Below are 18,708 nucleotides of genomic sequence, written 5' to 3'. Positions count from 1 at the left end.
TTTCTTCCAGGCATCTCTACGGAGGGGGGTGGAGGGGGGGCGAAGAAAGTCTACCGCCCCCCGAACGAAATGGAATTTAAATAGAAAATATATACTTTTAACAATGTCTCCCCCACCCCCGAAAATTTCAAGTGCCCCCCCCCCCCCACCCCGGAGAAGAAAGTCTGGAAGAAACACTGGTTATTAGTGTAAGCCCTGCTAGGGGGGGGGATACCTAAAATCTACTATACCCTTCCCTAGGCTTATCTAACTAACTACTGTCCGGTCAGTGCAAGCCCGGATAAACCCAGACTGGTTAATAACCTAACCTTAGTCTAAATTAAAAACAAAAAAACTTTTAACAATTAATAAAATTTATTTAAAAATATGGAACCAATGGAAAATCACAAAAAAAGAATAGATAAAAACTACTGACACAAAACAGACAAAACCAAACAAAACATTACGTTTGACCATTTGATGGTGTTGCGCCGACTTATGATGTCTAGGATGGTCCAGGCCCTGACACACAGAAACCTCCCTTCATCCATTCTCGACATCCAAAAGTCCACACCAAACAAAACATAACGTACAACCAATACGTACAATACATTACGTAGAAAAATTACGTACAAAACAATATATACAAAACAAACTTTTTACACAAAACAAAACAATTCATATATAACAAAACACCCAGCCAAGTCGCACAAGCAACCTCACTCCACGCGTGAGGTGCGCCACGCGCCCACACAGAAACCGACCCTATCTAAATCTTGCCTCGGGTCAAAAGGAAGAAAATCCTCCGAGCGGTCAATTTATACTGACCGCTTCGGACGGAAGGGGACCCCGTGGCCGTTCCCCATCGGACCACCATGCACTCACAGATTCGCACCAAATAAATTAATACAAAATAAATAATCCATTCACCCGCTCACATTCACCCCTTTTTAAAAACTTACAGTCCCTGTAAGACATTCAAATAAATATACAAAAAAATATACATCAGGGAGTAACAAAGATGGTCCCCCACTCTTTTCAAATAGAGTAGCCTCACCATCTGGGTGATGGTGAAGCTAGCGCCTTGCTGAACATCTAGACAACCGGTGGGGCGAGGCACAGGTGCCCCGACTTGCTCGTAAAGCAATGTCCGCTGGACGGCTGTCCGTATCACACCTTGCGTCCCCTAAACACACGCCGTGGCAACGTCTCATCTGTACACGCATTCTGGTCTTGCGTCACCGTAGGCACACCAGTGGAGCGTCCACTTGGTCGGTCCGGAGATGACGCAACCGCCTTTCACCACTGGCTCTCCGACTGTTACCGGCCCCCAACGATCGTGCCTCCGCTTCGACACACCTGTGGGGCGGGTGTCCAGTAGCCCTCTTTGTGGGTCAAGGAATTGACGTCATAGGCCTCTCGTTGGTAGGGAGCGTCCGCTTGGTTGGGCCAGGTGGTGACGCAACCGCCTTGCCCCACTGGCTCTCGTGCTGTTGCCCGCCTCCAATGATCGTGTGTCCGACTCGACACACCTGTGGGGCGGGTGTCCAGTAGCCCTCTTTGTGGGTCAAGGAATTGACGTCATAGGCCTTTTGTTGGTAGGGAGCGTCCGCTTGGTTGGGCCAGGTGGTGACGCAACCGCCTTGCCCCACTGGCTCTCGTGCTGTTGCCCGCCTCCACACACCTGTGTAGCGGGTGTCCAGTAGCCCTCTTTGTGGGTCAAGGGGTGTTCGCTGTAGGCCTTTCGCTGATAGGTCTGCCTCACACACCAGATCACGCGCCACACACCGCGCCTTGTCCCGCCTAGCACACCGGAGGCTCACCGAGGCTCGTCTCTCCGCCAACCTGACTGGGTGTTTAAACAACAAACAATTCCTACACTAAACATAAACTAAACACATATAATCAATCGTTCTTTACGCTCGAAACATAACTTAAGAAACATTCTTGTTCCAGTAATTAGTTTTTGATCTATAAGTACCAGCCGTAAATGACATGATGCACATTATGTGTGTGTGTGTGGGGGTGGGGGGGGGAGGGGGATGGGTGGTCATTTAATAACATGTGAAAATATACAGCCAACGAAACAGTCAGTTTCTTCCAGGCAACTCTTCGGGAGGGGGGGGGGGGGGAAAGGGGGTTACTAGTATTGTAAATAATTGGCATTTTACAATTTCTTCATACCAAGACGCTTTAATGGAGAAAAATACACAATAAAAATTGCAATCTAGGGTTTGGGTGAGGTGGGGGGGGGGGGGGGGAGAGGAGGGAGCTCTTTAAAACTTTCCCCGGCCTCTTCGGGACAGGAAATATAAAATAAATATGGCATAATTAGTTAATTAGGCTGTGATTTAAATAAAGTCGGAGTACTCCCATAAACTTTCTCGTATACTCTTCTATAACAGTAAGCGGGATGACACTATACATGCAATAGCCCCCACCCCTAGACAAAGACCGAACCAACACGGAAGATAGATTCACTTGTTTATATTTTCATTATGACTAATCTAGGATCTGTATCTATTTTTGTGGATGAACCAGCGTGGGCAGTGTTAGGGTCTACATAATGAGTTGATTAGTCAGGACGTAAATCGTGGGTTTTTAATTAAGCCCGGACACAATTGATCTAAAATTAATTAAGATTCAATCGACTGTTCTAGGCTACTTATAAGCCTCAAGTTACAAAACATCTTGGTTAGTTTAGTCTGACGGTATAGTAAAAAATAAATCTTAATTGTCGTAGGTAAATCCAAAACAGAGAAACAGTTTAGTAGTTTAGTGCGAATTATGGGGTCACGTTTGTGTTATGTGTCGTTAATGGCACTCTACACATTCAAACTATCTCTAACTATATCTAACTTTTTTTCTGTTTTCGGAGTTTAAAAATAACTTTAAATTAAATATATTATAGGTTTAAATGCAAATGATTTAAAACATTGTTTGATGAACGTGACACAGGTGATATAGATTACGCCAACAGGCATTAAAAAAACAACTCGACATTTCGTCTGAACATAAATTTACATGCTGATGTTTATTTGAATTTGTAAGTTAAAATTTATGCAACAAGACACCTACGCAAAAGGTGTCCATCAGAGGCGTATCCAGGTTTTCGTTGTAGGGGGAGCGAAAACAGCAAAAAAAGGCGCCGAATTTTTAACACGTTCTATATATATATATATATATATATATATATATATATATATATATATATATATATATATATATATATATATATATATATAATTACTAGCTGTATGTCATTACTTCGCTATGATGTAAAATAAATTGAAAGTAGCACTCTGAAGAAATAAGAAAAAAAAACACCATGTAGGCCGACAAAACAAAAATTGTATCAATCTAAAAACAAGTTAATTAAAAAAGTCTAGTGACATTTGTGCGCAATTTCCTTATGTTATCTAAAAATAGCTCTGACGTATAATGTTGGGGTGCGTTCAAGCTAGAAGAACAATCGGTTTGTAGGTGTTTATGTAATTTTAAAATTTGTGACCGAACGAGAGAATATTTTTGAAAACTTTCTTCGGCAATATTGTTCTAAATTATGACAGGAATCGATTGGTACATGTTTCAAGTCGCTAAGTGGTCTGGTTGCCGAGATATGGGCCAAAAACTGAATTTTTTCGAGGTTTTTTGGCTTTTCCGGGAAATACATGAAAGAAACCCGGAATTTTTATGGCCTATGCTCATTCTCGTAACTTGCTTAACATAATTGCTTTTGGAACTATTCATCGATATTGCTTCGTTGAGGAGGAGATACGACTTAAAGCCCGGACACACATTCATCCATCCATCCATCCATTCCCAGAAATGACGAGTTAATAAACGCAATTCTCCAGAATGGAAATTGCGCTAAAAAAAATATACACACACTACAACCAAAAATAATGAACGTAACACAATCTGTTTTGTAATTCTTGTAAGAAAATTTCTTATAAATAATTCCTGGGAAATTATTTAAGACAAGTGAAATATGGGAAATAATCACTCTCTTAATATAAATATGTATATATCTACACATTTAACTATATAAAATGTCAAAACAAATAAATAACTACTTTAGAATATAATAAAATTGTTTAACACTATTCGTGTTTACAAATGTTTTTGTCAATAATCATAATTTAATATACCGTCATCATAAATGCTAAAGTATTCTAGCATAATGAAAGTTTTTAAAATCAGAGTTGGTATAAAACCACGCTTTTCGAATGAATTGAAAACATTCGGAATAACAGCCTACATTTAACTAAAGAACGGTATTTTTAGTTCAGATCATTATACTTTTAATCAACTACTGCTTCTTAGTGTTCTTTAAAGATCATTTTTTTTACATAGTGATATATATGGGTGAGATCACTGTATTGGTCACACACATTTTTACTGGTAATTGCAAAAACAATATTCACAGAGTTTTACGTTTAAAAAGCTAATTTTTTTGGCGGCATGGTACTTTGGTACATCATTACGCGTTTTTCTACATGTACTTAACAGATCAGTTCGGGGTGGGTTGGGGTGGGGGGTGGGGGGGGGGGGGGGGGGGTTCAACTTCATTCACCACTGTCCGGTCACTTTAGGTCAATTATCCAACCCAGTGTATAGGGCTGGTAAGTAGGTTACCAACCAGTTCTACTGCTCAATAAAACGTGCATGAGCCATAGAACTGGTTGGTGACCTACTTACCAGCCCTTTACCTAGGTGTGACATTAATGTCGCTCTACACAATTGTGGTGGTGTGGTGTGTGGGGGGGGGGGGAGATAACCAACTCATAGTGAACATAGCGTCAGTTTTTAGATGACTGTTCTAAACATACATATATATTACAGAAATATATATTACACAAATATATATATGACTTTGTTGACCTTGTCAAAATTTCCCCACCACTACGCAGTTTGCTCATAAGTAAATTTAAATAGAGGTGCCACATCAGTTGTATTTGTTTCTGTATTGTAATTTTTTTTAAAAATTAATCGCACGATTCAAACTGTATATATAAAGTAAATATTTGTGAAGTTTTATGTATAACATTTTCTAATTCAATTATTCGTAAGCAAATACATTATACAGTTGCCTTAAACTTAACACCCCTCTTGCCAAGTGGTACTACCCGCAGAGGTTTTTTACTAGACTAGTACAATAACGCTTAATTGCTGCATGAAAAGAAATCTTGTGATTTACATAGATGTGCCGGCCAAAAATAATTTTTTAACAAATATCATTGTTTAAAACTTTGAGTTTAAAAAGTTTCCAAAAAGGCGCCACTTTGCTGAAAATGGCCAGAGGGGGAGCGGCCGCTCCCCCTGCTCCCCCCCTGCGTACGCTACTGGTGTCCATGTTTTCTTAAAAACAAAGATCACTGTTCAAATATTTACGAGGTCACTGTGCATAAATTAACGCTGATCGGACAGACTTAAAACTTCAGAGTGCGTGTAAGATGCATTGTATTTTTGAGAAACTCTAGCGCAGGTAAGTAGTTAACGTATTTCAACAAGCGTGAAAGTTTTATATATATATATATATATATATATATATATATATATATATATATATATATATATATATATATATATATATATATAGTTAAAGATTTTGTTGTTGTTGTTAACTATAGATTAGCATGTGAACCAAAATATTACTATTTATTGGTTTTGTCCTTTCTCGATTACTGGTGTTCAGTAGGCATATAGAGGGACCAATCGCATTAGTACTATTATCTTTTCTTTTTTTGCTCCTGGCTAATTAAGTCCCTTGTTGAAGCAATTAGTGCCAAGTTTATGTTTTTTTCACGGTGTTTTTTTTAAAACTTTTTATCTTTTTAAAACTCATACTATAGAAACATAGATATTAATGTACTTGCATAAGCTTGTAGTTATTTAACTAAAAATTAAAAATTAACTATGTTTTCGTTATATCTCTAGAACATCCAACATGTGGTGTTATCTTCCGATTGCCCTAGCGTTACTTCCCCTGTTTATCAGCGGTCAGCTGGTCAGTTTAAATGATGATGCTAGAAACGCATTCCTGAAAGCCCACAATGATGCACGCGCGAAAACCGGCGCCAAACCCTTGGTAGGTTGATTAGATCTTAGTCGTCATAACTCACAACAAGCACACATCATGATGTCATGGCACATTCACACATCGTGATGTCATAACACGTTCACACATCATGATGTCTTCACACTTTCACACATCATGATGTCATGGCACGTTCACACATCATGATGTCATGGCACGTTCACACATCATGATGTCATGGCACATTCACACATTATTATGTCATGGCACATTCACATATCATGATGTCATGGCACGTTCACACATCATGATGTCATGGCACGTTCACACATCAAGATGTCATCACACGTTCACACATCATGATGTCAGAACACGTTCAGACACTCTCATGATGTCAGAACACGTTCACACATCATGATGTTAAAACACGTTCACTCATCATGATGTCATCACACGTTCACACATCATGATGTCATGGCACGTTCACACATCATGATGTCAGAACACGTTCACACATCATGATGTCAGAACACGTTCAGACACTCTCATGATGTCAGAACACGTTCACACATCATGATGTTAAAACACGTTCACACATCATGATGTCAGAACACGTTCAGACACTCTCATGATGTCAGATCACGTTCACACATCATGATGTTAAAACACTTTCACACATCATAATGTTAAAACACTTTCACACATCATGATGTCATGGCACGTTCACACATCAAGATGTCATAACACGTTCACACATCATGATGTCAGAACACGTTCAGACACACTCATGATGTCAGAACACGTTCACACATCAAGATGTCAGAACACGTTCACACATCATGATGTCAGAACACGTTCACACATCATGATGTCATAACACGTTCACACATCATGATGTCATCACACGTTCGCACATCATGATGTTAAAACACTTTCACACATCATGATGTCATCACACTTTCACACATCATGATGTCATGGCACGTTCACACATCAAGATGTCATAACACGTTCACACATCATGATGTCAGAACACGTTCAGACACTCTCATGATGTCAGCACACGTTCACACATCATGATGTTAAAACACGTTCACACATCGTCATGTCATCACACGTTCACACATCATGATGTCATGGCACGTTCACACATCAAGATGTCATAACACGTTCACTCATCAAGATGTCATAACACGTTCACACATCATGATGTTAAAACACTTTCACACATTATGATGTCATGGCACGTTCACACATCAAGATGTCATAACACGTTCACACATCATGATGTCAGAACACGTTCAGACACTCTCATGATGTCAGAACACGTTCACACATCATGATGTCATAACACGTTCACACATCATGATGTCATCACACGTTCACACATCATGATGTTAAAACACTTTCACACATCATGATGTCTTCACACTTTCACACATCATGATGTCATGGCACGTTCACACATCAAGATGTCATAACACGTTCACACATCATGATGCCAGAACACGTTCAGACACTCTCATGATGTCAGAACACGTTCACACATCATGATGTCATTACACGCTCACACATCATGATGTCATGGCACGTTCACACATCATGATGTAAAAACACGTTCACACATCATGATGTCATCACACGTTCACACATCATGATGTCATGGCACATTCACACATCATGATGTCATGGCACGTTCACACATCATGATGCCATGGCACATTCACATATCATGATGTCATGGCACATTCACATATCATGATGTCATGGCACATTCACACATCAAGATGTCATAACACGTTCACACATCATGATGTCAGAACACGTTCAGACACTCTCATGATGTCATAACACGTTCACACATCATGATGTCAGAACACGTTCACACATCATGATGTCATAACACGTTCAAACATCATGATGTCATCACACGTTCACACATCATGATGTTAAAACACTTTCACACATCATGATGTCTTCACACTTTCACACATCATGATGTCATGGCACGTTCACACATCAAGATGTCATAACACGTTCACACATCATGATGTCAGAACACGTTCAGACACTCTCATGATGTCAGAACACGTTCACACATCATGATGTTAAAACACGTTCACACATTATGATGTCATCACACGTTCACACATCATGATGTTAAAACACGTTCACACATCATGATGTTATGGCACAATAACACAACCTGATGGCAAGATATATTCACACATCTTAGTTTTTTTATCAAATTTATATATTCTTTACCTTACTGTACTCTTTCATAGAAATCTACTAAACAAAATTCACGGAAAATTAATTTAAAAAACATTTATACTAGTTGATGTTTTTATATAAGGGACACATGTAATTTATTTTAGTTAAAGATACATTTTTTGGGTTACATGTTTCTCCCGGGGGGGGGGGGGGAGTGGGGGGACTTGTTAAAGTATATCTTTTTTATACGGATTTTTAAATTTATATATATATATATATATATATATATATATATATATATATATATATATATATATATATATATATATATATATATATATATATATATATATATATATATATATATATATATATATATATATATATATATATATATATATATATTACGGTGAACGTATTGGGGATGGGGACCCCCCCCCCCCGCGAAGATTCTCTGTAAATTTTTAACAAGGTCAAATTAACTAAACAACAGGTAAATTTATTTGAACCGATATGGAATGAAACCCAACTCTACGACCGAGCTTTTAAACATGTTTTCTCTCATGTTTTTATACTAATGTTTTCTTTATTACACATTTAGAAATGGCACCGGAATGCCGAGAATGTTGCCAGGAACCACATTTCTAAGTGTGTCTTCCAACACAGCACGACGGCGTACGGAGAAAACTTGTACGCGACTACAGGTGAGTCGACATAACATACTGTGATGGTACGTGTGAATGGTTTGAGTTCTTCTTGTCACACTAGTTGTGAGGGTGGGGATTTTTACGAAGGCGGAACGAATCCAATAACACAAGTTCAAGTTCAAATATAAAATGTTCTTTATTGAAATTATAAAATCAAGTTCTACCTAACTAACTAGCCTATTCTATACTCTCTACTACTACTACTATCTGCCTTTTCCTAGATCTGACCGCTCTCTTCACTAATTATAAACTGTTACCTAGCCCTACATATGTCGACTGTCTCTGACCGCTTCCTAACACCTTCTCAACTCTTCGCTAGCTACCTATCAACTGCTGGCTTAACAGCAGCCCACGCTTCAGTGGTCAGCTGACCGTACCACGTGACTGGTCAGTTCCCGTATTTTTATTGGTCTCTCTGACCCACTCGCTACACCCTGTTTCTGCTATCTACCTGACCTCTCCGACGCAACCTTGTTTCATCACACATACATTCGGATTTTTCCCACGTTTTCTTTAACTTGCTTTCTCTGTTTGTTTGTCTTTCCAATCAAATCTTGCGATCGAAATTTCTGGCACTTCCCAGTTAGCTAGCGCGCTGAAATTTTCAGGGAAGCTTTCTTTTGGATGACCATAGAATATTCAATTGTTATTATTACTAAATTGATCAATGGAAACATTTTATTGAGCATTTTAGACCGCTATATAATCTATATATATAATTCTCCTCTGCGAGCCATTAGAAAAAAAACCAGCGACGCGTAGCTAGCTTCTCTCTTGCTGCGCGCAGTGAAGCGAACGATCCCACTTCGCGACAGGCTTAGGGGCAGATAATTTAGTTTTAACCGACTTTAAACTTACAGGAGGTAACTATTACCACTGGTGGCCAGTTTGGGGGAGACGATATGGTCGAGTGGTTGGGCACACGATTGCTATCCCACTCGACACGGGTTCAAATCTATGTGTTCTAGCCAGTAACCAGCCCTCGTCCTAACCGCTTTCAACTAACCTCTGACAATCATTCACTTGCGATTGAGACCGAAGAAGAAAGGGTCTCTCGTTTTTTACGAGTTGTCTTTTTACGAGTTGTCTTCGTTTACCAAAAAAAAAAGTGAAAAGATAAAATCGATAGCAAGATTTCAATGCAAACAAACAGACAAAGACTAAAAAGTAGAAAATAATAATCATTAAAAAAGTTAAAAAAAACCCACGTTTTCTGATTGAACTAAAAAGTAGAAAATAAATACTATACATCACAATAATGCAAGCGATCACTCTACTATAAGCGATCAAAAACGTGGGGCGCCGTGATTTTCTTAAAGTTTCTAATACTGTTGACTCCCTAATAAAAGTCAATAGTATTATCTAATCAGTAGTAATATAACTTTTACTTCGGCGCCCCACGTTTTCCATCGCTTATAGTAGAGTGATCGCTTGCATTATTGTGATGTATAGTATTTATTTTCTACTTTTTAGTTCAATCAGAAAACGTGGGTTTTTTAAAACTTTTTTAATGATTATTTTTTCTTATATCCTGCTACCGGCAGGAGAGCAGGGACAATAACCCCTTTAATTTCACACACCGTAACATTAAAGCCCTTGCTTTTTAACTTTATTTGTTTTGACATAATTTTCCCATAAATCCGAAACCATCATGCCTTTACAAATACACCCCATTCACTCCATTAAACCCCCCTTCCTCACCAGTCTTTATTTACGAAAAGCGGCGTCTTTTCGGTAATTAGTCCAGTCTGAAAAAAAAAATTAAACAGTCTTTGCAGTATTCTCATGACTGACTTAACACATTTATGGTGCTAAACACCTTTCTCAACGATATTATTTCGTCCTTTTCTGAGAACTTGGCTATTCTCTTGCAAGCCACTTCGTATTTTTGTTTTACATAAAAAAAAATTAAGTTCAGTTTTATTCTTCGTCTGGTAAGCAAGTTTTGACTAAACTGTTACATCAGCGTATTAGATAAAGCTAAACTACTTAGAAAACTAAATGTTTAAGAAAATCACATAAAAACATGACTAAGCAACAGACAAATGTATTTTAAAGTAAAGTTTATCTTTTGAAGCTTTTGACGGTCTATTGGGAAAGTGAAGTCTAGTTCGCCTTTTTCTGTGACCTCGGAATCAATGGGAAAGCGTTGTCGAGTGGTAGAGCATTCGACTACTAAGCAATGTATTTTACCTGGTCTAGGACACTATGCCCCCCCCCCCTCCACCCGACATCACCACCCTCCATGGACTTACCCACGACATTACTCCCCCCCCCCGGAGTCAATACCCACTGCCAATACCCCCCGTCATTTACCCCCCTGGTTTATTCCCCCCCCCCACCTTGCTGAAGAACCCTGACCCTAACCCCAAAAACACATAACCATAGCAATCCCTAACCCGACCCTAACCCTAACCTTAACCCTGACTAACTTTGACCCTAATCCTAACCCTAACTTATCCCTAACTGGACGGAGGTAAGGTGCTAATTAACAGAGGGTAATTGAAAGGGTGATAATATGCGCCGGGGGGTAATGACGGTGGTAAATGTACGGGGGAGGTGGTAATTGACAAGGGAGGGGGTGGGGTAATGTCCAGCTCCCGAATTTCCCCTTACCTGTACAAACGTTCACCTATACCAATACACCGGCTCATCCGTCGTTTCCTCTACTTCCCCCAGTCAAACCCAGCAACATTCCAGCACTGGCAGCAGACGCAGTCGAGGCGTGGGTGGACGAGCAGAAGTACGCCGACCCACCGGTCTGGTCGTGCATGACAGGCAAATGTGGACACTACACCCAGGTAAGGGGACACCTGGTCAGCATAACCGATAGATAGTACTATTTTTATATGCTTCACGCGGAAGTTGAGTAAGTACCACTTCCGGATACTGGAAATCGTTCAAAAGCTGCTAAAAAGCTGTGCATACAATACACTACTTATTTTTACGTAACTTAAACGGTGCTCTAGCTGTTGGCGTTTGGAAAAAAATGCTCAAACATTAATACAGGACCACAAATCTATATATATAATTCTCTTCTTGGAGACCATAGAAAACACCAAGCTGTAAGCGCGCCTCCTAGCAGCCCCCGCTCTTCCTCTCTAGGCATATCGCTACCACGCCCACCCCAACATGGTCTGGTGAGCTGTGGTTCACGCTAAATGTTTACAATTGTAGAGCCGGGTTAAGTGACGGCTATTAGGGGCAGATAATTTAGTTTGAAATGATTTTAAACTTAGGGGAGGTAACTAAGTGGAGACTGCTTTCACGGGGGGGGGGGGGGGGGGGAGGGGGGTTTAGTGTTTTAAAGCAAATATTTTCAGTGGTAGCATTCAAATTATGAATTACTGAAAAGTAGAAAATAAAACAACTAAATAGCGGCGTATGATTCGCCGCGGGTCGGCTCGTTAGATATAATACTTATATATGAAATTTCCTCAACCAAAATGAAATGTCACTCAAGTAATCTTGTTCACAGACACAGTCACACACATACACAGACACGGACCCCCAGAGACACACATACAGAGAGACACAGAAACACACACAGAGACACACACCAACACACTCACACAGACACGGGCACAATAGAAAAACCAAGTAAAATTGTATTCATTAAAATGATTGAATACCTTCATAGGTCATCTGGAAGGCCACAAATTACTTGGGCTGTGCCATCAGTAGCTGTCCGGGCAAGTTCAGTACCATGATCTCCTGTAATTACTACCCACCGTAAGTATACAACAAGTTCTGTAAATACTACCCACCGTAAGTATACAACAAGTTCTGTGAATACTACCCACCGTAAGTATACAACAAGTTATGTGAATACTACCCACCGTAAGTATACAACAAGTTCTGTGAATACTACCCACCCTAAGTATACAACAAGTTCTGTGAATACTACCCACCGTAAGTATACAACAAGTTCTGTGAATACTACCCACCGTAAGTATACAACAAGTTCTGTAAATACTACCCACCGTAAGTATACAACAAGTTCTGTGAATACTACCCACCCTAAGTATACAACAAGTTCTGTGAATACTACCCACCGTAAGTATACAACAAGTTCTGTGAATACTAACCACCGTAAGTATACAACAAGTTCTGTAAATACTACCCACCGTAAGTATACAACAAGTTCTGTGAATACTACCCACCCTAAGTATACAACAAGTTCTGTGAATACTACCCACCGTAAGTATACAACAAGTTCTGTGAATACTACCCACCATAAGTATACAACAAGTTCCGTCAATACTACCCACCGTAAGTATACAACAAGTTCTGTGAATACTACCCACCGTAAGTATACTACAAGTTCTGTGAATACTTCCCACCGTAAGTATACTACAAGTTCTGTGAATACTACCCACCGTAAGTATACAACAAGTTCTGTGAATACTACCCACCGTAAGTATACAACACGTTCTGTGAATACTACCCACCGTAAGTATACTACAAGTTCTGTGAATACTACCCACCGTAAGTATACAACAAGTTCTGTAAATACTACCCACCGTAAGTATACAACAAGTTCTGTGAATACTACCCACCGTAAGTATACAACAAGTTATGTGAATACTACGCACCTTAAGTATACAACAAGTTCTTTGAATACTACCCACCGAAAGTATACAACAAGTTCTGTAAATACTACCCACCGTAAGTATACAACAAGTTCTGTGAATACTACCCACCGTAAGTATACAACAAGTTCTGTGAATACTACCCCCCGTAAGTATACAACAAGTTATGTGAATACTACGCACCTTAAGTATACAACAAGTTCTGTGAATACTAGACGTAAGTATACAACAAGTTCTAAAAGAGATCAATTATTTCACGCTTATTATGTAGAATACGGTTCGGATCACGTTTCATTCTAAATAGTATACGACCAAGGCCAAATTTTGCCTAGATAGTGTAGGACTGAAATTAGACTTCTCGCTATGTAAAATAGGACTGAAACTAGACTTTTACCTTGGTAGCGTAGCAGCGGCGTAGCGAGGTCGGGTGTCACCATAGAGGCGTAGCGACCCTTCCCGGGGACAAACTGTCAAATTTTCGATTTGCACCCCCTCCCCTCAAATTTTCTATGTGCACCCCCCTCAAGTTTTTCTCTATATATTTTACTATTTTTTGCCTTGGTGTCACCCCCCCCCCCTAAATGGTGTCACCCGGTGCGGTCCGCACCCCCCCCTTCGCTACGCCTCTGTAGCGTAGTGCTGGAAAGACTTCTCGCTATGTAAAATACGACTGAAATGAGACTTCTCGCTATGTAAAATACGACTGAAATGAGACTTCTCGCTATGTAAAATACGACTGAAATGAGACTTTTACCTAGGTATCAGAGTCGAGTACTACACAACCAGACAGTGATCGATATTCCCTTCACTTCGATTCTTGATTCCCCCCCCCCCCCCCACACACACACAGAGCCAAATTCGTTAAGTTAGTCTGCTAAGTAATTGCTTGTGTTGCCTGCTTTCTTACTAGCATGTTTGTGGGTGTATGTGTGTGTGTGTGTGCGTGTGTATGTGTCTGGCCGTATTTATATGTGTGAGAATTTCTTCCAGGCGACTCTTCAGAAGGTACTGACCCCCCCCTCCCTAGATAAGTCTACAGCCAAAACAAATGCTTTCACCGGTGTCCGCACTCTCCCTAAATTCTAGACCTTCCCCACAAATGTTTTAAATGCTCCCCACCTCCGAGAAAAATATCTGAAAGAAACACGTTTGTGTATATTGTGTATTAAAACAGTTTATGCTTTTAATGTTGCTTGCCCTTATGCCTTATGCCTTATACCATGGTATTTTGTTTCAGAGGCAACGTCATTGGTAGACAACCTTAGATGACGTCACCCCGACACACACATCCCATGCTGCAACGAGTCACGTGACCTCCATTTAAGAAATCTTTCAAAATGTGATGTGTGAAAATAAAACTAAATTATTGATAGCAGCGTGTAATTTTAAATTTAAAAACACAGAATAATAAGGTGTGTAACGTGTGTGTAAATTGCGTGTAAAAATCTGTAACCAATACAATTTATATTAAAACAAGTTAATTAAAAAGTCTAGTGACAATTTTAGCGCAATTTCCTTATGTTATTTAAAAATAGCTCTGTCGTAGCGTAAATCAAGAGCAGGGTTAGTAAAACCATTGGTTAGTTATTAAAACGTTTTTTATTAAAAAAAAATTTCAGTATTTTACATGTTTTATTTACAATAGAGTTACATGACTAAAAACCATTGCGCGCCTAGCTACTGAACGTGATGACGAAGCCATAGAACGTGATGGTGCAGCTATTGAACGTGATGACGCGTGTGGTGTGGTTGGAAAAAATGCCTACTAATTCGGTCCAAATTTTAATTAATTCAAAAAAATTTTTGTGACCGAACGAAAGGATATTTTTGAAAACTTTCTTCGGCAATATTGTTCTAAATTATGGCAGGAATCGATTGGTACATGTTTCAAGTCGCTAAGTGGTCTGGTTGCCGAGATATGGGCAAAAAACTGCTTTTTTTCGAGGTTTTTTGGCTTTTCCGGGAAATCCATGAAAGAAACCCGGAATTTTTATAGCCTATGTTCATCCTCGTAACTTGCTTAACATAATTGCTTTTGGAACTAGTCATCGATATTGCTTCGTTGAGGAGGAGATGCGACTTAAAGCTGCGGACACACATCCATCCATCCATCCATCCATCCATTCATTCATACATCCAGAAATGACGGGTTAATAAACGCAATTCTCCAGAATGGAAATTGCGCTAAAAAGAAAGAGAACATTGGGTTTACGTACTACGTCCCAGAGTCTACCCAGCTGTATGACGTACCCAGCGTAATTAAAGGAAAGTAAAGGCGGATGAGGGGGACGGAGTGATCTAGCGGTATAGAGCTGGACTGCTAACCCGTAAGTCTCGAGTTCGAATCCGGGTTCAAGGCAGTAGACCGTCCCTGAGTCCACCCAACTCTGATGGGTACCTAACTCACGTTAGGGAAAGTAAAGGCGGCTGGGCATAGTGATGACCACACTATCTCTACTTCAGTTACCCTATAGACCGTCAGGTTTGAAAGGGAACTTTAACTTTTTAAAGGCGGATGGGAATAATGCCGGTAACACTATCCTTTCATATGCTTAGGTCACAGAAACGGGGGAATTGTAATTCATCAATCCCCATGGACTAACTTCAGACTAAAAAAATTACACAAAAAGGGAAGGGGGTGTAACAATTTTGAAGGAGTTCGGCTAGTTTTGTTTAACATGGGTTATTTGAGACAAGCACAAGACTATTATTAACTACGAGCTGACCCGCGCCGTAAGCATACGCCGCTATTTAGTTGTTTTATTTTCTACTTTTCAGCAATTTATAATCTGTGAATTCGACTGAAAATATTTTGCTTTAAAACACTGTCAGTAGCTGGAGAAGGACGATTATGCTCACCCTCACCCCCCCCGCCCCTCCCCTAACCACTCCCCTCTCCCCTCCTCCGCCCCTTGAAAGTAGCCGTCTTTGACGACAGTTTACTGACGACAATGAAAAGATCAAGCAGAATGTGTTATTACCTCCCCTTAGTTTCAAATCGTTAAAAAAAAACTAAATTATCAGCCCCTAATAGCGATTGTAAATATCCGACGTGAAACACAGCTCACCAGACTGACTAGTGAGGGTGGGGGTGGTAGCTATATGCCTAGAGAGGATGGAGTAACGGCGTGCGTTTACGTGGTGTCTCGCATAGTCCCCATGAAGAGAATTATATGTACGAGCCGGCCCGCGGCATAACATACGCCGCTATTTAGAAGTTGTTTTTTCTACTTTTCAGTAATTCATAATTTGTGAATTCGACAGTATCAACGCTGACACTGAAAATATTTCTTTAAAACACTATAAGTAGCTCGTTAAGAACCATACCCCCCCCCTTTTCTCCCCCCCCCCCCCAACGTTTAAAATCGTTTCAAACTAAATTATCTGCCCCTAATAGCCGTCACTAAACCCGACTCCACGAAGGTAAACATAGCGCGAACCACAGCTCACTAAGACCATGTAGGGGTGGGGGTGGTAGGGAGCGCGTTTACAGCTTATTTTCTAGCGAATTATATATATAGATAGATTATGCCCTTGATAATAATGTTTGTAACGGTAATTTTTTAGTAAATGGTGTCAGTTAAAAGTAAAACCAACCATCATTGTATCTATGTTTCATAAGGTTCATTTTTAATATTTAAAGTTAACCAATTAACGGTAAAAAAATAGTAATGGACTGCGTTTAATATCAAACCGAAATCTTGTCTTCATTTTTCAAATACACTCAAATCCATTTGCCTCGAAAAACGGGCTACAGCCTGAATCGCTGATTATCGTTGTCAAAGTTTCAAATAATGTCTTGGTAACGGTTAGGGCTGAGATTAAGAGCAGAGGCGTAGCGAGGGGGGGGGGGGGCATATGTCCTTAGGGGTGCGCCAAAATGGGTTGGAAAAACAAATTGAAAGTTTGAGGGGGGTGTGTAAATCAAAAGTTCGAGGGGGGGGGTGCAAATCGAAAGTTTGAGGGGGGGGGGGTGCAAATCGAAACCTTGTTCCCGGGCGCCGGGAAGGGTCGTTACACCTCTGATTAAGGGTGAGTTATCAAAAACCCTAACAGCAACTAATCGTCACGTAGGACACCGCTGTAGAATAAAACTGAAGGTAACATGAACATAAAATTTTAATTAACAGTTTCCAAGGGGTCGTCCATAAATGATGTCTCACTCGTAGGGGGAGGGGGGACCGTAATTTTGGGAATTGATTAAAATACTCTATTTTGACAGAGTTCAAACAAGATTTTAGAAAAATATCCATGTTTAAAAAAAAAAATCAACTGCAATTTTGAGGGGGGGGGGGGAAAGAGGGTTGTAGGCTGAGGTGTGACGTCATTTTAGGGGGGGGGGCCTGCATTTTTGTGACGACGTGTGACGGAGGGGAGGGGGAGGTAAAAATCGTAAAAAAAAAGCGTAACGTCATTTATGGATGACCCCCTATTTACCCTTTGCGAACATAGCTGTCCGTGGGTCATATGAAGTAGAGTTCATTTGTTACAGTGACCTCGGCCTATGAAAGGATAGTGTGGTCAGCACTATGCCCAGCCGCTTTTACTTCCCGTAACGTGTGTTAGGTACCCTTCAGAGCTGGGTGGACTCAGGAAAGCTCTACTGACTTGGACCGGGATTCGAACTCGAGACTTTCGGCTTAGCAGTCTAGTGCTCTACCGCTATGCCACGCCGTCCAAAACTAAATAGCTTGCATCTGTTGTGTTTTAATCAAGCGCTAATTAAACATGTCACCTGCTTCAAACAACATCCTTGTTTAAGTATTTAGTTTTATTACCACATGTGTCATATGTGTCGGCTGTAAACTACGTGACTGACCATGGGGGAGGGGGTGTAATTAGCAAAGTTCAGTGTGTGTGTGTGTGTGTGTGTGGTAGGCAGTAGCGTAGCGAGGGGGGGGGCGAGGGGTGTGGGCCGCATCGGGTGACGCCATTTACTGGGATGACACCAATGCAAAAAGTAGAAAAATAAATATAGAAAAAAACGTCATTAAGCTCTGGTCGCTATGTTACTCATTTTCCTATACATTAAAAAAAAGAGGATGAAGTTCAGCCCAAATATGCGTAGCTTCAAAAACATATTTAGATACATAAACACGCGCATACTCATGCTTACAAGTGTATAAGGATTGCTAGGTCTAAAGAGGACTACTTTAAGCCCCCCCCCCCCCACTTC

General features: G+C 40.2%; 1 protein-coding gene across 1 annotated transcript; it reads left to right on the top strand.

Moving 5' to 3' along the window:
• Positions 1–5,334: 5,334 nt before the first annotated feature.
• On the top strand, positions 5,335–11,777 carry LOC131956679 (uncharacterized). The gene is made up of 4 exons (XM_059321223.1): positions 5,335–5,467; positions 5,920–6,070; positions 8,835–8,937; positions 11,620–11,777. Exons 2-4 carry the CDS (start codon positions 5,930–5,932, stop codon positions 11,775–11,777), a joined length of 402 nt encoding a protein of 133 aa, XP_059177206.1. The 5' UTR covers positions 5,335–5,467; positions 5,920–5,929.
• Positions 11,778–18,708: the final 6,931 nt, after the last annotated feature.

Source organism: Physella acuta, unplaced genomic scaffold (assembly GCF_028476545.2).
Source record: "Physella acuta isolate Inbredline_101_S28 unplaced genomic scaffold, ASM2847654v3 ptg001169l, whole genome shotgun sequence".
NCBI lineage: Eukaryota > Metazoa > Mollusca > Gastropoda > Physidae > Physella > Physella acuta.
This window is presented reverse-complemented; position numbering and strand designations above follow the sequence as displayed.